This window comes from Elephas maximus, chromosome 2 (assembly GCF_024166365.1).
Source record: "Elephas maximus indicus isolate mEleMax1 chromosome 2, mEleMax1 primary haplotype, whole genome shotgun sequence".
Taxonomy (NCBI): Eukaryota; Metazoa; Chordata; class Mammalia; order Proboscidea; family Elephantidae; genus Elephas; species Elephas maximus.
This window is the reverse complement of record NC_064820.1, coordinates 120874681-120896629: the sequence shown is the minus strand read 5'-3', so window position 1 is coordinate 120896629 and position 21949 is coordinate 120874681. Positions and strand designations below refer to the sequence as shown.

At 37.6% G+C, this 21949-nt stretch overlaps 1 protein-coding gene across 2 annotated transcripts; it reads left to right on the top strand.

Moving 5' to 3' along the window:
- The first annotated feature begins 2659 nt into the window (after positions 1-2659).
- STARD4 (StAR related lipid transfer domain containing 4) lies at positions 2660-21741 on the top strand. Of its 2 annotated transcripts, XM_049872111.1 has the most exons (6): positions 2886-2974; positions 10964-11076; positions 12174-12223; positions 15312-15438; positions 16058-16172; positions 17378-21739. In XM_049872111.1, exons 2-6 carry the CDS (start codon positions 10972-10974, stop codon positions 17605-17607), a joined length of 627 nt encoding a protein of 208 aa, XP_049728068.1. In that variant the 5' UTR covers positions 2886-2974; positions 10964-10971; the 3' UTR covers positions 17608-21739. The 2 variants fall into 2 exon arrangements, with proteins under 2 accessions (XP_049728060.1, XP_049728068.1); XM_049872103.1 differs by lacking the exon at positions 10964-11076 and having other exon boundaries at positions 2660-2974; positions 17378-21741.
- Positions 21742-21949: the final 208 nt, after the last annotated feature.

Here is a 21949-nt window from a genome sequence, read left to right as displayed (position 1 = left end):
TTACAGCTTCCTAGCAGTTGTTCTTTCCTTAGTAGTTGTGCTTTGGATAGCTTTGTGGTGTCCCATCTTATACATAAGCTGCTTAGTATTCAGCCAAAGACTCAAGGGGACCCATATGCAGCTTTCTGGAATCCTTCCTCTGTGTACAATGAAAGCAGTAGGTAGTAGTGCATACCTTAGAGTCTGTTATCAGAAATAATTGAGTAAACATGTATATAAAAGTTAGCATAGTGCCTGGACCATAGTAAGCCCTCAAAAATAGCTCCAGATGATATTTTCTTTTTTCTGAACCTGAATTTTTGCTTTTACAGGTTTTCCAATTTAATAAAGATGGGGTAGTTCTCAATTACCCCAACTTATTTTTAACCAAGAAAAATACAACAGATGAAGAATGACAGGCAAAGAAATAAAACCTCCCTGAGATGAAAGAAGATAAGAAGTCACATGAGGCATAAGTGTGATGTAACTGAGGCAGGCAGCCTCAGAGCCCAACCCTTCTAATAAACACCTGCTCTGGTTTATCCTCATACACTGAGCAGAATAAACTGCACATTCTTCTGATACTGTCCTTGACAAGATAACCACGGAACGGGCCATAGATGGCCTCAACTCACCTACAGGTGGAGACTTAACATCCTAATGAAAGAAAATCAACCTCTTCCTCCATCCTGGGGTATTGAACCCTTGTCTAAAGCAAATGCATAGTCATCTCCAAGCTCAGAGCACCTGCCTGAAGGTCATTTCTGAATATTCACGATGAATTTCCATTTCTTTGTCTGCTCTCTGTAAAAACCCACCTCCCCAAACTGCCTGCGAGCAGTCTTGGAAGCAATGGCCCTGAGTGCTCCTTTCCTTGTACAACAAGATAAAGGTGTCTTTCTGAACTGCCACCTCGCCCTCTTGTTTATTGGCTGTAAGGAGTCACGCCAAGCAAAACCTAAGGTTTTCATCTGGCAACATAATGACCTTATGCAACACCTTTCCCACAAATAAAGGTCAATGTAAATTTTTTAAAACATGTTTTATAGGATTCTTAGAGAATGTGCAGAGCTTGTGAGCAATGTACCCAAAGCTGAATCATAATGATGAGAAATAATTTCCTACATTTCTGAAATGATTGTGAAGACATGTTCCTCTTCAATGTTAAACTGAGAATCTTCAGGACAGGAATTGGGACTTTCATTCTTGGTCCCCACTGCTGTATGCAGGTGTCTAACAAAAAAGCTCAGTATGAGTTTTGAGGGGTTAGGAGCCCTAGCTTTGGAGTTTAGCAGACTTTGGCCAAAGTCCAGTTTGGCTGCTCAGTAATTAAGTAACCTACCCTGGTGGTGTAGTGGTTAAGTGCTACGGCTGCCAACCAAAAGGTTGGCAGTTCAAATCTACCAGGTGCTCCTTGGAAACTCTCTGGGGCAGTTCTACTCTGTTCTATAGGGTCGCTATGAATCGGAACTGACTCGACGGCAGTGGGTTTGGTTTTTTTTATTAAGATCTATGCCTCAGGCTTCTCGTGTACAACACAACCTATCTTAGAGGACTGTTAAGAGGATTCAAGGAGATGAAGTATGTAGAGCTTTATACAAATACTTTTCCACAGCCATCTCAAATTATTATCTTTTTGTATATAAGCAAACAAGCACCGCAATGATTAGCCAATAATAACTAGCAAGTGAATAGAGATTTACCATACACGAAGAACTTTTCCACTATAATCTCACATGTAATAAAACAAATTATTATTGCTTTTCTATATAAACAATGAATTAAGATAAATACTGGCGTTTGCTTGTTATTTTAGTGAGGCTAATTTAAAAAAATATGGAGTCTTATTTTATGGAGTATTATTTAAGTATTGAAAAAGATTAGTACGTTGTACGCATTCCTTCCTACTCTTGGTCCTCAATCTACATATCTTAGTAAATATGATTTGTAAACAGCCTGCTTTTTAGTATTGCCAGGGATCCCACCAAATGGGTAACTTCGCGGCCCTGGAAGGAATGTTAGAAAACCAGAACACTGCGAGAGGCTCCTAATGCCGCCTGCTACACGCCTCATCTTTCATACTTGTAAGATCTTCCTCTGAACTTTATCTGAAGACAAGAAAACGTTGAACTAAAGAGCAATTCACAATGATTTTGCGTGCGTGTGTTTTACTTCTCAACTCTAAGAAAGGTTAGGCGGGAAGCAGAAGGGCCCTTCCTCCTGGGCCTGGACGCCTTTTCTTATTTAGTTTTTGTCCTGTGAGGGTTAAGGTTACCCTTATTCCTCACTGATATAGGTCACTCAGCCTCTGTGTTTGTATTTCTCCCAACCTGATTTTCAACTGCCCTGAAAAATTCATTCGCAATTAATTGGCCTCAGGGCAACCCAACCAAACCAAACCCACAAGCAACCCCTACACCGCTGGAACGCCGGCTGGGCTCCTGCCAGCCCACAACCACGCAGAATCATTCCATTTCCCGGGGACCAATCACTGCTCTTCACGCTGCAGCGCCAGCCAATCCAAACAAAAACACGTTGCAGCCGCCAACATTTCCCGTAGTCCTGGAGCATCTGGGTGAGCACCCGGAGGGAGGGCGGGACTGGAGGCCCGGCCCGCCGTGCCTGGAAGAGCTTTCTGCTTTCCAATTGGCTGAGGCTGGCAGTGGCTTGGCTCCCATTGGCTACCGCGCCCGCGGCTTCGGCGGGCGGGGAAGCTGAGCCAAGTCCCCCGCAGCGGTGTTGCGCAAAGCGGTGAATGAGGTGTTCCCAAGGCGGTCCAGAGCTGACTCCAGGTACTAGCCTCACTTCAGGAATCCGCGGGTGGAGGCGCGAAGCTACGGCAGGAGTGGGCGGCCCGAGAGGAGGGCGACGGCCGCAACCGAAGCACCCTGTCTCAGTGCGTTTTCCTGGAGTTGGCCCTGGTCGTGAGCTGAGGGAGGCCACCTTGGGGTCGGAGGTGGTGGCCCTGGCGTCCGATCGGGTGTGGACCTCACAGGTGAGAGAGAAAACTGAGGCCCAGGGAGGGGAATGGACTAGCCAGAAGGATCCCAGAACTTGCACGGTTCACCACCTTAAGAACTTTGACGCCGAGTGGGCCTCAGTTTTCTCATCTGTTGAATGGGGGAGGAGAACAACTAAGAACAAGGGCGGTGGTGAAGAGTCACCGATGCCATGTCCTGTGAAGGGCACAGTGCTTTCTGGTTCTTAGTAGATATACAGACAACGCTGAAACCATCCCCTTACATTGAGATGATGTTGAGAAGAGCCAACATTTAAGAATGTATGTATCCTTCCAAATTCAGTACTAAACTGTTGACATGTATTAACTCATGTAATTCCTTAAGAAATTAGTATCACTATTACTACTCCTAATTTATAATCGGGAAAGATACCAGAGATTTTCGGGTTTAAGAACAGGACAAAATTTGGCGAATTGAATGTGGCGTCAGGTTTTATGCCTAAAGCCTCCTCCAGCCTGTGATCAGCGTCCAGCGTTTTACAAAACAGACCTTTTAGACTCTGGAGTCAGGCGCCTTGAATTGGAATTCTGGCTCCAGCACTTATTAGCTGTGTGATCTTCAACAAGTGTTGTAACCTCTTTATTGCTTATATTCCCTTTCTGTGAAATAGGGTTAATAATAGGATTGATTTTTAAGGTTGTTTATGAGGATTAAATTAAATAATACAAGTGGCCAGAAGGACCTAACACATAGTAAATGATCAGTGAACGTTATTTTTAATAAAGGATTAGAACATTAAGGGTTTGAACATTAATTTGGACTCAAAACTGTGATATATTATGGATTTAAATGTTACCTTAAGTGTTGTAATTGAAAAGTTGTGCCTTAAAATAAGCCAGAGGGAGCCCTTGAAACAGGGTGATTAGTCACATTGATGAAGTTGCATTCCTTTAAATACTGCGCTCCTCCTGCCATCATTCTCAAAAATAGGAAACTACTGTGCTTGGGAAACGCTGGTGGTGTAGTGGTTAAGTGCTACAGCTGTGAAGCAGGAAAGTTGGCAGTTTGAATCCACCAGGCTCTCCTTGGAAACTCTGTGGAGGCAGTTCTACTCTGTTCTATAGGTCGCTATGAGTTGGAATCGACTCGACGGCAATGGGTTTGGTTTTTGGTTTACTGTGCTGACTGAGGCAGGAAAGCTAAATTACCAATTCAAGATTGGAAATCAAGCATATGCTGACATTTTTATGTTAGGTAGGAAATATTATTTTCAAAGCCTTGGTATGTACAGCATTTGGAGAAAAATCTGTGGTATGTTGAATTGAAACTTTTCTCATAAATGAAAGCCATATCAGTTGGATAATAGAAGGTTAAGCAGTGCTGATACCTGGGCTTCTTCAACAAGTGAATTCTGACTTAGCTATACTACGCTAGTAATAACAGATTTTCGTGTCATTCACTATTTATTAGAGATTAAGTGTTTATTACAGTCCATATTTAAAGAACCTATGGCGCTCCTTTTCAATTACAAAACTTAAGGTGACATTTAAACTAATCATATCGTGGCTTTGAGTCCAAGTTAATGGCTGTAGGTTCTTTTTGAAATATGGAATGTAATAAACATTTTTAACAAAATAACTAACATTTATTGATTACTTGCTATGTATTAGGAAACCCTGGTGGTGTAGTGGTTAAGTTCTATGGCTGTTGAACCAAAAGGTTGACAATTCAAATCTACTAGGCGCTCCTTGGAAACTCTCTGGGGCAGTTCTACTCCATCCTTCATGGTCGCTATGAGTCAGAATCAGCTTGATGTCAACAGGTTGTTGTTGTTTGTTACTATGTGTTAGGTCTTTCTGGCCACTTGTATTTAATTTAATCCTCATGTATTTGAGAATAATTAGGATTGATTGGTCACGGGTATGTTGCTAATAGATTGCCTTAAGAAATTTTTTTTTAATTTGGGAAACTTGCCCCTTCTCTGATGGCAGCCACTGTCATCACCAGTGATCACTTCAAAAACATGGGCATAAAAAGCATGAACAAAAAGGTCAGAGTTAAAGTAAGGAAAAATGGAGGTAGACATTACAAAGCACTTGTTTATAGGACTGACAAGAGTATAAGGTTTTATATGCAATTGTTAAGATTCCGATAAGGTTAAATAGTGCCTGTTCTCTCTGACGCAGACTTTGGTAGAGTTGGAGAGTTTCCTGATATAAGGACAAAGGAATAAAAAAATTTATTAGTAAGAGGGAGTTCAAAATGGAATTTAAAACATCATCCTGACACTGTCCACGGATGTAAAATTGCAATAGGGCAACTTGTATGCTTTCCTTTAAATTGATGTGGGTGCCCTGCTTTATTAGGAGAGAGCTGAGATCTTGATAACCCTGTGCCCGCCTTGGATCTAGAGTGTAATTTGAGAGGTGTTCAGTCATGCCTGTCCATAACACAGATAGCACTTTGTTGTTGTTAGGTACTGTTGAGTCCATTCCAACTCCTAGTGACTCTATGTACAACAGAACGAAATACTGCTCAGTCCTGCACCAGCCTCACAATCATTGTTATGCTTGAGCCCATTGTTGCAGTCACTGTGTCAGTCCGTCTCATTGAGTGTCGTCCTCTTTTTTGCTGACCCTCTACTTTACGAAGCATGATATCCTTCTCCAGGGACTGATCCCTCCTGATAACGTGTAAAGTATATGAGACATAATCTCACCAACCTTGCTTCTAAGCAGCATTCTGGTTGTACTTCTTCTGAGATAGACTTGTTCATTCTCTTGGCAGTCCATGGCATATTCAATATTCTTCGCCAACACCACAACTCACAGGCATTAATTCTGCTTCAATCTTCCTTATTCATTGTCCCAGCTTTTGCATGCTTATGAGGTGATCGAAAACACCATGGGTTGGGTCAAGCGCACCTCAGTCTTCAAGGTGACATCTTTGCTTTTTAACACTTTAAAGAGGCCTTTCGCAGCAGATTTGCCCAATGCAATGTGTCTTTTGATTTCTTGACTGTTTATTCCTGTTTGGACCCAATCTTGATTTTAAAAATTCATATAAGAATTATCTGCCTAGTTAAATATTTTGTTGGAGTAAAAGTTTTAGATTTATACTTAGTTCTCTTCCTTTCCTACATCCCTTAAAGAGGCTTATTAATAGAGGTTTTTAATGTTTTAGTTGCTGTTCATAGTTTGTTTAAAGGGCGGAAAAGTCAACTTTGAGAGCAAAACTGGGCCACATCCATGTACTAGGTGTTTAGTAAATATTTAACAGTAGTCTTCCATGAGAACTTGTGTTTCATTATGTTATGCTTTCCTTATTATTCAAAAGCTTGAGGGTAATTATATTAATGGGCATGTCTTAGATATCTTGAGGACTTCCACAGTGAGAATAGTAGCTCCATGTCCACACATTTTTCCCTTTTTCATGCAGTGGCTCCTACTGAGTGCTAGACATAAGGAGTACAACATTGAACAAGCCACATTCTCAGCCCCAAAAGGTCTTACAGTTAAATGGGAGAAGATAATAAATAATTACAGTCCAGAGTTGCTATGAGAAAACTTTGGAGGGGGTGACCTGACCTAATCTTTAGGGGAGTCCAGAAGAGATTCCTGGAGGCAATGACATCTCAGTTAAGTGCAGTAGAAATTAGGCAGGGAAGATCTGCCAGATCATAAAAGGGCCCCTAAGTGATACTAAGATCTTTGGACTCGATACAAATCAGTAGGAGTGAGTGATCACTAAGGCCAGCGCCTTAAAGCTTAGGGTACTCATCTTTGTAGATAACTTTTATTGTTTACTTTTTGTGTGCTGAATTTGCATGAGGATTATGTTAACCTGCGATAAGTAGTAGCTTTCTGTTTCATCTTTGATTTTTATCTGAGTTTTAAAAATATGTTCGCAAGAACTTGGCAGCTGATCTCTGGGTTTATAGAACATTGTTTAACCCTAGTAATAGATAAATTAGATTTCCTTTGCAAGCCTTCTCTTAAGAATTTGTGCTTGTTTATAATATACCCTTGAGTAAAGTCATTGTACAGGCTATGAAGTTGGCAGTCTCTTCAGTGGAAATGGAGTATATTTCTGACTGGCAGACTTTTTGAATGAGCTCATCTACTTTCAGTCTGTTTATAATAAGTATAGATTTATACTTATTATACATTTTGTATCACACAGATCCTAAATTCTAGATAATTTAATTTTCTATATATACTTTTCCATATAATTTTAGTATCTATCAAATTTAATGGCTTGCATGCTCTTTTTTTGCACTAAATATTCATTAGAACCTTACTTTTGTCACCTTTAGTTTTTAGATCAATAGTTCTCAACCCTAGCTGGGCAACAGAATCATCAGTGAGGCTTTTTAAAGGACACTGATTCCTGGGGCATATCCCAGACCCACTGAATCAGAATATCTGGTGGTAGGCCCTGAAATCTAACATCTAAAAACAGCAACGACTACTACAAAATATAACCAAATGACTCTGACGTACGTACCCATAGTTGAGAATTGCAGTTTGAGATTTCGCTCAGATCTTTTCTTGATCTCCTTTTTAGTAATATTTTTTTTAAAACTCTTTTCCCCTTTAGACTTTTTTTTTTTTTTTTTTGACTGAAGAATGGGAGGAAAAAGAATAGGAAAAGTATGCTAAGACATTTGTGCCCTGGCATTGAGAGACAAAGCAAATAATTCTTATTTTGACGCAAACGCACTACAACAACTGTGGGGCAGACAGTGTTCTAGGTGATGGGTAGTGAATAAAGCAGACATGGGCCCCTGCTATATTAGCTGAAGGTAGTGTAACCGAATACCACTCGGGTTCTTGTCCTGTCTTATTAGCCGATTGAAATAAGACGGACACTCATTGCAACAGAAACAGAAAGTGGCAAGTTTATTGTCTGTGCATACAAGGAGCGTGGGGTCTAGTGACCTCAAGGCCACATGCTCACTGACTAAGGGGCTGGGGAGCTTTTTGTTTCCAGTGGTGTCAGGGGTTGGGTTTGGTACCTGGAATTTTCTGCCTTTAGCCTTGCCATGCCTATATTTGGGGGTTGGGGTGGGGTCAGTTGAAGGATGTGATTTCAATCTGTGCATGCTTCAAGGTGTAACTAGGGCTGGTCAGTGGACGGAACCACTACCTGCTACCCACTTCCTGCCGTGACTTCCTGCTCAAAACAAGCTTGTGGTTAGCAAGACGAAGGGGGGGAAGGGGTGTGGATTGGGGTTTTCAATATGGCTGAGCAGCCTGTTTCAGTAGGTTGGCCAAAGAGTAGATTAGTAAACCAATAAATAAGGTAATTTGAGATAATGATAAGCACTATGAAGAAGATAAAAAGAAGGACGTAATTGTGACTCGAGTAAGGTCCCCGGGTGACGCAAATGGTTTGCGATGAACCACTAACCTAAATGTTGGCAGTTAGAACCCAATGAGAGGCTCTGAAGGAGACCTGGCAATCTACTTCCGTAAAGATTACAGCCAAGAAAACCCTTTGGAGCAATTCTATTCTGTAACACATATGGTTGTCACGAGTCAATCAACTCAGTGGCAGTAAGTCTGGTTTTTGAGGAGAAGGACATGTTAAGGACAGGATGTTTGAGCTGAAATTGGCATTACAAGTTATTATTGGTCATACTCAGATTTGAGAGCTAGCAGCCCATGCAGAGGAATAACAAGTGCACAGCCCACATGTCAGGGATAATCTTGGCATGTTCGAGGAACAGAAAGAAAACCAGTAGGTAGTGTGATATGGCAGAGTGGGTGAAAGAAAGGAATCAAAGATAAGTTTTAGGCTTTTGGCTTGAGCAAGTAGGCTCAATTACCATCCTAATGGTAAACTGTTAAGATGTGGAAGACTGAGGCAAATTGGGGGCGGGGGGCAAGGGGAGACAGGAGTCCTGGTGGCACAGTGGTTAAGAGCTCGGCTGCTGGCCAAAAGGTCAGCAGTTCAAATTCACCAGCCACTCCTTGGAATCCCTATGGGGCAGTTCTGCTATGCCCTGAAGGGTCACTGTGAGTTGGAATCAACTCAGTGGCAACTGGCTTGGGTTTTTGGATTTTACAGGGAGAGAAGAGATGCCCCTAAGCATGAATCTCTAAGTAGGCTTTTGGATCTGGGACTTTGGAGCTCAGTGGAGAGATGAGGATTGGAGGTAAATATTTGAGAGTTGGCAGCATAGAGATAAGAAATAAGATTGCCTAAGGAAGAAGGCACGTAGTGTAGTGCCTGGGACTAAGCACTGGGGCCTGTCAACATTTAGATATTGAGCACAGGAGTGGGGGCACCAGTAAAAGAGGCTGAGCAGGAAAGGATTAGTAAGTAGGAAGAAAACCAGTTAAGTGGTGTTACAGATGCTAATGAAAGACCACACTTGAGTATTTGTCAACTGTGAAAACTGTTCAGAGGCCAAGTAAGATGAGGATGGAATGTGATCATGGGATTTAATAAAAACGGAGTTATTGATGACCTTCACAAGAACTGTTTGAATAGAGTGGTGGGCTCTAACAGTTTGATTAAAATATGTTACAGGTATTAATTTAACAATATTTGTATAAAGTAAGGCACTGTTTTGGCTTTAATTACTAATTCACCATGCTTTGACTAGGAAGCACCATTACAAAGGTTTTTGTTTTTTGTTGATTTTTAGATTTTAGTAAGTTACAAGCTAAACATACCATCTCAGAATAGTGGCTTAAAATAAGAACAGTCTTTTTTTTTTTTTTTAATGAATCTGAGCTAGACAGGCTTGTGTTTGCAGTCAGGGTAGTGGCTGGAGTTATCTCAAATACTTCTTACAAGGCTCACATTTCTAGCACCTGTAGCAGGAAAAACTAGGGACTGGAAATGGCTAGGGTTCTTCAGACCTTTCTGTTTCTCTCTGGACTCGAGACTTGGATCTTTCCACATGTCAGCCTCAAGTAGCCAGATTTCTTGCATGGTGATCAAAGGCTCCCGGAGAGATTATCCCAGGAGACACCAGCAGAAGTTGAGTGGACACTTGTCTTACCCAGCCTTGAAAGTTGTGCAGAATCACTTCTCACAGTCTGTTTGTTGAGGCAATCACAGTGGTCCACCCAGGTTCAAGTGGAGGGGATGTAGACTTTTTGATGGAAGGTGTGCCAAAGAATTTATAGAAATGTATTAAAATCACTACATTACAGAATCTCTTATTATATTAATTCAGTATCTTTCAAGTTCAGTAATCATTTCCCCTGAAAAATTTTATTGAACTGTAACATATCATTGGAATTATTAATGATGTAATATTTTATCATATTAAAATTATTTTCAAAAATTATAAATATTTATGTTGTACTGGTGGTTCTAAAAGTCTTCATATGACCCCTTACCTTGCACATTAAATTCTGTCACAGTACATAAAATGAAATAATAAACTGTTGAAAACAGTAGAGGTCTTCAAAATTTTGAAATTGTTTAGAGGTCTATACCCTTATACTTAAAGATATGTGGAAAGAGGTTTTCCAGTAGTGGTTATTGCTTGTTTGTTGAAATGACTCTTCAGTTTGTTGGATGATAAAATAAAAATTTTATGTGGCTGAGGTGCTTAGTACTTTTTCAAGAGTTTGTGCCTTGTGTGTTATTTTTGTATTCTGGAAACAACAGTATATATATATTATATATATATATGTATATATATATGTAAAAGATTATATGGATCTTTATAATATTTTCATTTATTGGAATCTGATAAGAAAGGAAACAATTGCATTTTGTTTTTTGTATGAGTGATTTTAATAAGTGCCAAAATGTATGATTCTCATCCCTGCCTCTCTATTTCTCATCTTGGGAGCTTTTAGGACCAAAAAAAAAAAAAAAAACCTATGCCTGAGTCGTACTCTCAGACATTCCAATTAGTTGATTTTTGATGGGGTCCAAGATAGGTAGCTTTTACAGCTCCCCAGGTGATTCTGATATGAGGCCAGTTTTGAGACCCATATAGGTCTACTGCATCAAGCTATGGTACTTACTGATGCTATTTTTGGTCTCTAAAACAGGGCAAAAAATGGAAGGCCTACCTGATGCTTCTGCTTTTTCCACTAAGCTTAAAAACACTCTCATCCAGTACCATAGCATTGAAGATGATAAGTGGAGAGTTGCTAAGAAAACAGTAAGTTAGTTAAATCACTAATGCTTGGGGTCGGTCATCTCTCCAGAGAATTGATTGATGACTAAAAAAATGGTAAGACAATATGGACAAGAGACCATACTTTGGATGGATGTACAGTTGATAGATAATTGTGCTGATAGACTGGGTGTTTTAAACCTCTCACAAAGGAAGAAACGTTGATAGTAACGTTACACTGCTTTCATTAGTTCCTTAAGATATTAGACATGAGAATAGACTCATGGCAATAAGAGTCTAAAGGATATGTTCTTAAGTCAACAAATAAAATGTATAGTTACACATTTAGAGCATGAAGTAATTTATAGTTTGGAGTAGTTCAGATATATCAACAAGCCTGTGAGGTAGCCCGTTAGTATTCTTTTTTACCAGTGTGAATTGTGTAGACTATCACATCGTTGCGGCAACCCTAGAACCCAGGACTCTTCTAATTAAGTGCTCTAGCTATTCTGATTCAAAATTATTTGGAAAATGATCAGGAAAAAAGTATTGGGACTAATTCAAGGTTGCATTGTTATAATAGATGTGAATTGTTTAATTTTAAAAAAGGTACAAGTAAGTTCAGAATGAAATTTTTAGTGTTGCTTAGATGCTAATCAAAAGGTCGGCAGTTTGAATCCACCAGGTTTTCCTTGGAAATTCTATGGGGCAGTTCTACTGTGTCCTGTAGGGTCACCATGAGTCAGAATCAGCTTGACGGCAATGGGTTTTTTTTATTTCATAGTGTGAATGTGTCCGTAATGCTAAATTGGTAAGATTGGAATGAGACAAATAATAGTGGCCAATAAGATAGTGCCATCACTGAGTCTACCAGTGTTTAGGCTTCTTAAATTATTGAAATCTTTTTTGAAAGTCTGTAATTTAGGTAAAATATGAAGAGCTTTGGGATGCAAAAGAATTCAGATATGAATCATTTGATGATATAAATGCCTTTTATGTATCTTTCTGAAAATTCACCTAAATTTTATTTTAATACAAAAACAGATTCTCTTGCCTTACAAAATTGTTAGTTTTATATTCAGGATCCTTCCTGTGTATCCTGCCTGTGTATTTATCATCATGTGCTATTTTTATTTTCCCAGAAAGATGTAACAGTTTGGAGAAAACCTTCAGAAGAATTTAGTGGATATCTGTAAGTTAATTCTTGTAGTTTTACGTAATTCTTAAGACATTACTAAACTTTGTATACATATGTGGTTACTAAATGGTCATTGGTAGTAAATTTTGGCTCTTGCTTTTAAGATTTTAAACTTTCTGAAAAGCAAATTGGCCTTTGAATCGGAGCCTTGAAAATGTCCATGTCCTGTGTGGATTGAGTTGGTGGTGAAGGGATCATAAATAATGATACCTGATATTTCTTAGCATGGTATACAAAACCCTTGTAATTCTACATTTTGTCAGTACCCTAGCATACTTTATTCTAAGAATTTATCTTAAATCACGAGACAGATAATAGTGATTTAAGTACTTGGCTATTCCATCACAGCGTTATTTATAATATTAAATGTTATCAACCATTAACAGTAGAGGTAGTCCTCAACTTACGAAATGGTGCCATTCCACTGACTCGGTGATAAGTCTGTTCTGATGGAAGTCAAATACCTCGTTTTTTTTTCTTTTTTAGTTCTCATTGTTTCTTTTTATTAGTATCTTTATAAATCCAATCTTTATTTGTCTTTGGAGATTGGAAACATTGCATATAAACTTATAGATATATTTTAATAATATGTACGTAAAACATACACAAATCATAAAAATTTACTCTGATGATGACGAAGAGTTGGGTAATGTTGGCATTTTGTCAATTGTTATAGTAACTCCACTTGCGGAAGGTTCTGGATTATCCTTGGGAATGGAGACCGTGTTTCTAGTCAGAAAATTGTGAGAGTTGTCTGTGTGGTCCTTTTCCTTTTTCTTCATATATTTTGCAGTAACATCTCACTGCTTCCAAAATCTGCCTTTATTTTTTAAAATGTTTTTATTTAACACCAAATGTTTACCTCGTATTATGGCTCATTTTTATTTTACTTTTTTGGTGTTTTCTTATGGTGACATGAATTATGCCTATAACCAGGAAAGAATTTTTTTTTTTTTTTAAGCCAGTGAAGACAATTGCCTTGTGTAATTGGAGTAGAGTGTTCACATCCCTGGGTCTAAGCCCTTTTTAATATGAAATCGCTAGCCCCACTTAGTGACTGATTACTCCTGACTGTGGAAAAGAAAGGGAGCTCTGGTGACGTGGTTAAGCACTTTGTTGTTAACCAAGAGGTCGGTGGTTGGAACCCACCAGCTGCTGTGCAGGAGAAAGATGTGACAGTCTGCTTCCATAAAGATTACAGCCTTGGAAACCCTATGGGGCAGCTCTGCTCTGTCCTATAAGGTCTCTATGGCTTGGAATCAACTTGACGGCAGTGGATTTGGTTTTTGGTTATGGGAAAGAACAAGGGTCAAAGTTGAACCTCACATTTCTAATTCATATGATTGGGACTCATTTGTGTTACCCCTCAAGTTAGAGAACACAGGAGGGAAGAGTAGATTTAGGGTGGGGCTAGAGATACTTATAAAATGATTAAACAGCTTCAGGTGCTTTTTTTAAAGAAAGATTATTCATTGATTCAAAACCAATCTAGCTCCCATCTCATTTTCCTTCTTCCTTTCTCAGAGTAACTACTATGTTAAAGTTGTATGTATTAATCCTGTTTCATACTTTGGCCACTTATTTATATATCCATAAATAATAAGCATTATTTTAATGTGTTTTTCATATTCACATGTATGTGTTATGTATACTTATATCTGTCAATCTATCCTTTAGTAATTTGCTTTTAATTTTTTCCACTCAATGTTATGTCTTTAAGATTCAGCCATATTCTTACACGCATATTTATTCTTTCACTTGTGTATGAATATAACAGGGTATTTATCTACATTTGCAAATTTGCCTATTGATAGATTTTTAGGTTGTATTCAGTTCTTCCCTGTAAAGTACAATGCTGTATAGTAAACCTCTTGCTTCCTGCCTCCCTGGGCACTTGTGTGTGATTTTTCTCAAGGCATATACCTGTAAGTCCTAGGTTGTAGAGATATACATCACCCAGCTTTATTAGACGTTGCCAGATTGCTCTCCAGAAGTGGTGGTGATAGTTTGAGAGTCCTTGTTTCCCTCCATTCAGTACTTGTAATTAGTAAGTTTTCAGTCTCGGGCAATCTGAGGTATGGGATCGTACTTTGTTAGTTAGTCACTTGATTGCTAGTGAAGTTGAGCAGCTCCTCTATGCTTACTGATTTTCAGTCTTCCCTTTGAGTGTCTTCACACATTCTTTGCCCATCTTTTCTTTGGATTGTTTGTCTTCTCATTGACTTATAGGAATTATATGTTCTCATAATACTTCCATTTATATGTGTTGTACATATCTTCTCCCAGGCTTTGGCTTGTTTTTAAAAAAGTTTCTTGTTTATGCCGTCATTTGTAGTAGGAAAAATGTTTTTCATTTTAATCAGTCTTTTGTATTATTTGTGTTTTTGTATGTTTTATATACTGAAAAATCCCCTGCACTCTGAGGTCACAAAGATGGTCTCTTGTATTTGGTCCTGAAAGTTTTACATTTTATGTGGAGGTCTTTAATCTATCTGGATTAGCTATTTTAAATGGTGTGAAGTAGGGATCCATTTTTTTTTTTTTTTTCCTGTAAGGATAACCATTGAATCCAAGCACCATTTGTGGAGTAGTACATCCTTTCCCCACTGATTTGTAATGCTACCTCTGAAATATGTTAGGTTCATAGATACCATATTTATGAGCCACTTCCTGGGTATTCTATTCCATTGTCCTATTTTTCTGTTCCTGATGAAAAGCTTTTAAAAGTCAGGGTAAAAATATGCTTATACTAAGAAATAGAATGTTAGAGGGTAACTGAGGAAAGAACACCATGCAAAATAAATGGAAGCGTTATAGTATTCTGTAGACTGCTTTCCACCACATCATATGTGAAAGGATGTCTGTATTCATAAGGACACATACAATGGCCTTCATTCCTCTCATTTGATAATCAGAAAAGAAAAATTGTTAGAACTTAATTAATCAGAAAAGTTTTTGGGATTTACTGCCTTTAAAAAACCTTATTAACTTTTGCTCCTTCTTTCTGAGTTAACTCTGAACTATGAGGGCATGCTGAACTTTTTCATTCTAATAGCACTTGACTTTAATTTTGTTTCTCCAGCTACAAAGCCCAAGGTGTCGTAGATGACACTGTCAATTGTGTAATAGACCACCTACGCCCAGGGCCCTGTCGCTTGTATTGGGACAGCTTAATGACTTCTTTGGATATTTTGGAGCACTTTGAAGAGGTATTTGTTCAGAAACATTGCTTCAGAATGTGTGTGTGTGAGAGAGAGAGCACATGCATGTGAGCATACCTGTATTCATTGCTTTGAGATAAGTAGTCATGGCAAAGTCTCTTGGGAAATTCCGTGCTGCCGCTCAAAATATGCTTGAGTTTCCTCATACTAATTAATGAATCAGAACTGAGTTTCTTTTCCACAGTAGCTCTACTCTTTTGCTTAAGAAAATCTTTAGTGTTTTTAATTATAAAACTTTAGTTGAGGTTCTGAAATACGGAATTCTGGAAATACCACCAGTGCTTCCGCGGATTTTATCTCAAACACTCTAAAACAGTCTACGCACCACCTACTTCCATGTGGGATGTCATGTAGGTTACAAGGCAGCTGTATTGAGTTAGAGATTTGAATACTAAGTAACTTGCCACTCTATTTTGATTATATATCCTCTGCATATCTATTCAGTAGCAGTGAGATTAGAGATCTACACGTGTCAGAATCACTATAAGAGTTGTTATTAATAACAATTATAAAACATTTAAAACGAATGTTAGTTTTTTACTAAAGATAAAGTTCATGTATATGTGTTTCCTGTAGTAACGACAGCCGCCTGACTTCTGTCTTTCAGAATTGTTGTGTGATGCGTTACACTACTGCTGGTCAGCTTTGGAATATAATTTCCCCAAGAGAGTTTGTTGATTTCTCCTACACCGTGGGCTACAAAGAAGGGCTTTTATCCTGTGGTAAAAATCTTAAAACCTTATACTTTCTTGCATTTTGGTTTAAATATTTGAATTTTCTAGGTTCAGTGTTTCTAGGTGAGATATATTTTCAACTCTCATGGTTACTACCTAATCACTACGATTTGTTTGCAAATGCTAAACCCGAGGGAGTAAAATAATAATATCAAGAAGGGTTTTGGTATTTTTCTGATAAGGTTTTGGTCCCAGTACGTGGTATCCTCCAAGTCACTGCTAACAAATTTGGGGTCACGTGACAGCTTCCAAGAAAGGGGTCTGGTAAATAGATTTTCTTCCAAGCCACTCTCAGAAAACAGTTTCTTGGTCATAGTAAAAATAGAGTTTCTGTGTATTAGAATATTTTTCTTGAGCTGTGTAGTATTTATACTGTCACTGGAAAGCTCCTGCTTTGTGAAATATACCTACGTGTAATTTTTTTTTTCTGGCATAGTATATACTTGAGTTGGCAGTTGTAGGTAAATATCTACTTGTTTATTCTTTACTTCTTTTTTTCTTAATTGTACTTTAGATGAAGGTTTACAGAGCAAGCTAACTTCTTAAACAATTAGTACTCATGTTATTTTGTAACATTGGTTACCAACCCCATGACATGTCAACTCTCTCCCCTTCTCAACCTTGGGTTCCCCATTAGCAGCTTTCCTGACCCCTCCTGCCTTCTCATCCTTGCCCCTGGGCTGGTGTGTTGCTTTAGTCTTGTTTTCTTTTATGGGCCTGACTAATCTCTGGCTGAAGGGTAAACCTCAGGAGTGACTTCATTATTGAGCTAAAAGGGTGCCTGGGGGCCACACTCTTGGGGTTTCTCCAGTCTCTTGTTTATTCTTAACCATTCAGTACCAAAGTTGAATATGGTGGTGCCTGCGGTACAACAGGTTCGATTATTGGCACATTGAAGCCTGGCTGCTATAGCCAAGAGTCATAGTTTCCAAAGAGTTACCAAGATGGCATGATGTCATCTACTCTGAAGGGATTAGAACTTTTCCCATTACTTGTCTACCAGCCCTCTGTCAGAATTCTACTTGGTAATTATCTTTTTCATTCTGCCGTAGTCACTCTTGGGGCTTAATTTTCCTCTACATGGATAAGAAGATAAATATTTAACCAACAAATCTAGTAATATTTTTTAATAAGTGCTTTAGACAAGTGTTAATCATTGCTATTAATAGTGTTATTTTTAAATTGCCTTGTAGGGATAAGCCTTGACTGGAGTGAAAAGAGATCAGAATTTGTTCGCGGATATAACCATCCCTGCGGTTGGTTTTGTGTTCCACTTAAAGACAGCCCAAACCAGAGTCTTTTGACAGGCTATATTCAGACAGATCTGCGAGGGATGATTCCTCAGTCTGCAGTAGACACAGCCATGGCAAGCACTTTAACAAACTTCTATGGCGATCTACGAAAAGCCTTACAAAAGGCGTAACACATGGAAACCTTTAGTGCCATGGTCCCCTGAATCAATTCTTCCTCCCAGCTGCATGGCCTGTAAAAATCATCTGCTCTTCTCTTCTGCATAGCCTGTAGACTATCTGGAGGGTTTTTGGTTTAGTAGTATGATATTGCATTTTATTCCTGAAGTAAATAGTATCTAAGAGAGAGCATTTCAGTGTTCTTAAACAGTTATTTGCACATTGGTTATGGCATTATGTTTAGGAGTGGAGTATAAGTACAGAAATCCACAAAGAAGTGGACCCAGATGCTTAGGAAATTGAGTAGTGTCTTAGTATGTGTATTTTGGTTGCTTGGAAATTAGAGAAAGCACAAGCTTCATGCTGTTAATTAAAATCATCTATTTTAGAGCTTTATGAACACTTTATAAAATTTTAACTCTTCTGAGATTAAATATAATGCTTTACTTTTGGTATGCCCTGTAAGTTTGGCAATAGCTTGGACAAAAGAAAAAAACCCTTCTCTGTTTTTTATAAAGATGAACTTCATTGTCAATTCACTGAGCTACTTTCAGCATTGAAAAGACCAGAAATAAGAATAGATGTAGTAACAAGTACAATTTAAGCACAAATTGGTTTTGATATCTAGGTGACATTCTCTTGTACACACCTTTAAAAACATATTTGTGTCTTTATGTGCATTTGTGAATCTTAAAAGCACTGATGCATAAATATGGCAGTACAAAAAACTGCCAAATATGTGCTTGGGGACATCATATTTAATTGGTCGGTAGTGAAAATCTGGGTTGTGTGAAATGGCTGGTAGTATCATATAATCACCAATAGAGAATAATCTCTCTAGAAAGTCAAAGTCAATGTTTTATGCATGTTTTAGTTTTAAAAATGTCACTCATAAAGCATTACAAAGTAGATCATAAATATTCACAGTTGTGATGTAACTTTGGTCTGGAATAATAACAAATACATCTTTAAACTTATCCCAATGTCTCAAGAAGTCATTTTATAATAACTTGAATAGACTTTATAGGTCTGGGATCTGTAGCTGCCTTAAATGAAGATTCCTAAGTGAATTTACCTAATTCTTTGGCTTTCGAACTGTCCACCTAGTTTACTTCTAAAATGAGAACTTGAGGCAACTCAGTGTGTATATGCAAACCTTCATATGTATATGTTTGTGTACATGCACACATCTTAAAGTCCATTTTGGTGTTCAGTGTTAGTTCTTTATGTGTTGTTGTCACTCTTTTCTTTTTGGTTAATATGGGGTAAAGTGAACCCTGAAAATACTTATGTGCTAGACAGGCCACAGAAAGCACAAATACATACTGAAGGCTTAATCTCTGTTAGTTTATTGTATTTCTCTGAGTATAAAGAAAAAATACGTATAGCTTTTCAGACTCGTTTTGACAAAATAGACAAGTTGGAGCTGCTCTTTGTTCTTGTTTTTATTTATTTTTTGCTATTGGAGATGATGAGGTTTAAAAAACAAGATGGCAGCACCGCAGAGTTCATAGTGAATAATCTCACAATTTTTAGGTTGAAAAATAATTTATTTCCGCATCTGACAGAAATGATGTACAAATGATCCTGTGTGCTGAACTTGAACCTTATTAATCCCTAATATCTTTTCTAAACTGACAATAGTTTGAGTTGCTGATAGTTTTTTTTGTTCGGCATTAGAGAAAGAAAACTCAGCAGTTTAGTTTTGTTTCCCCTGGAAATTGTTAAATAGTTGACTTCATCTATTTTCCTTCATTTGCTTTTATTAGTGTAGAGTAAGGAGATCTTATATTCTAGTATTCTGCCTAGGATGCTGAAATACCAGCAGGTGTTCACTTACATAGTGCTCAGCTTGGGTAAGGGGTTTGTGACAAGACTGTGCATCACTCTGAGGGCTATTACTGCCTGAGCTGGGCCCCTAAAGGCACATGAACTGCCTACTCTCAGCCATTCTAGTGTTCCTCTGTCCTTATCAACTCATACCTCCAATAAGTGATTACATAATCTACTGCTGACGGTGGACTCATTGCAGGTAAAATGACCCTCATGGGAACGATTACATTGCAGTATAGAACCATATGATAGAGTGAAAAATTAGAGTTGAGTTACCTGGCATTTACTGTGTAGCTTCTAGATGGCCCTTTAGATCTGCTGGATCTAGCTGTGCACTTTTTTAAAACATGGTTTTATTGAGGTATAATTTGCATACCATAAAATTTACCTGTGTTAAGTGTACAATTCAATGGTTTGCTTTTTAAAATTGTGCACCCATCACCACAATCCAGCTTTGGAACATGTCCGTCACCCCAAAAGATCCCTTTGCCTGTTTGCAGACTCATAGCTGACCGAAGCTTAGCCCAGGTGCTGGTAAAAAGAGGTATTAGACTATTATGATCACAAATATCATATGAATACATGGTTGGCTTTATTTTTAGGAATAGAAGTATTCTTTTTTCTAAGCTTAGGAACCTTGTGATACCATAGTATAAATAGGTTATCTCAAGTCTGTTGCTTCTACAGTAGTGCTAAAGGATAGAAAAATAATGTGAGCCATATATGTAATTTAAAATTTTCCAGCAGCCACATTATGAAAATAAAAAGAAACAGGTGAAGTTAATTTTAATATATTTTATTTAACTCAGTATAACCAAATTATTATTTCATAATGTAATCAATATAAAATCATATTGATTGAGATAGTTTACATTAGTTTCTGTACGAATTCTTTGAAATCTGGTGTATATTTTGCTGGTTGGGGCTAGCCACATTTTAGGTACTCAGCCACATGAGACCAGCAGCTACTATATAGAATAGCACAGTTCTGTAGTATATCTATTAATTTGTCTTGTTATAATATGAAGGAGAAAATTTCATGGAATTACTAGCTTAAATAAAAATCTTTCCTGGTCCCCGGAGTCTTTAAAAAAAATTCTTGCTAAATGGAACCCGTGAATGTTGGAAATAAATCAGTTAGTAGTTGTTAAAAAAAATCAAAATTATAGCCAAGAAATATTTTCCTTTAGAGATAGTTAACTTTTCTTAGGGCATTTGATAAAATGAAGAGAATATAATCTGCCTCGTTATATGGTTGATCATTTCTGAAGCTTATAGCTAACTCGTATTAGAAAATTTATGTAGGAAATAACTTGGTATATAGTACTATTTCCAGTACATTTTTTTTAAAAAGAAAATAGGCTTTATACAAGAAAAAAATTTATTATAAGTGACATTTTTGCATGAAATATTAGTTCTTATTGATTAACCTTTGATTAACTTTTGATTAACCCTTGAAGTTCAGCATAGTATTCAGCAAAAATAATGATGAGAATTTAGTGTTCTTCAGTTATTTATAATATAAACTGCTAGAGTATTAGATTATAATTGTTAAAAATCTCTTCATTTCATTGTTCATTGAGACTGGACATCTTTGAAATTGCAGATGTCTTATGTGTAAAGTTGTCTCCCTGTTAATAAAATTTTCTTTCTTTTTCTCCTTTCCCCTTCTCTGTTTTCTAACTGAAGAGCAGTTTATCAGCACTCAGGTTGAATTAAATTAGCATCACAAGCTAGAAACTCTGTAATTGAGGTTACCTCTGAAGTAGATAGGAAAACATTGCACAATTTAAGCCCCAGTTGTCTGTTCAGTTTTTACGTATGAGTAATTTTCTTTGATAAAAATTTTGCCTGTTTACTCAAGAGCATACTAACCTCCTGAGAATCAGTTCTTAAAATCCAGTTTCTTTCGATTAAATGGACACTGTAGCTGTCCCAGACCTACAGGTAAATTAACTGAATCCAGAGAAGTAAGTGACTTGACCAGGCTTCCGTTAGAATGTGTGTCGTGTGATTATGTGTCTGGTGTGTCTCTCATGCCTCTTACTCAGCTTCTAGAAGCGGGGGATGGTGGGACCTGAGCATAGAAGAACATTAATCCTAGAGCACAGGAAGTTGGAATTATAGTTTTTTAAATTCATTTTGTTGTTTCCAAAGATTTTACATGTATAGTTAAATAAAAATTTATCTCTTGGATTTCAGGAAAAGCTGTAATATAAACAGTTTATTTTAAAAGAAGTTTGTAATTGTTTTATGAGTCATATAAAACTAGAATATTTATTAAACTAATGTGTATTTATTTTGAATTGCTATCAAGTATATCACAATAAAATTTTCTAGACACTCATTGATTGTTGATGTTGTCTGTGTAAATTGCTTTAACCTTAAGTGCTGATTAATAATTAATTTCATATACCTGAATTTAAAGTATGTAATTTAACTTCCTGAACTCCTACAAAAGAAAAATATAAAATGGAAAATAAAGATTAACAAAGCACATGCGAATTTCCTACAAGTGTCTCA

What these genes read in the sequence shown, in the direction of transcription:
- STARD4 (XM_049872103.1), top strand. Translation starts at nt 2,735, where the DNA reads ATGAGGTGTTCCCAAGGCGGTCCAGAGCTGACTCCAGGTACTAGCCTC. An exon ending in ATCGGGTGTGGACCTCACAG is followed by an intron (nt 2,975 to 12,173) that starts GTGAGAGAGAAA and finishes TTATTTTCCCAG; the next exon opens with AAAGATGTAACAGTTTGGAG. An exon ending in TTTTGGAGCACTTTGAAGAG is followed by an intron (nt 15,439 to 16,057) that starts GTATTTGTTCAG and finishes TCTGTCTTTCAG; the next exon opens with AATTGTTGTGTGATGCGTTA.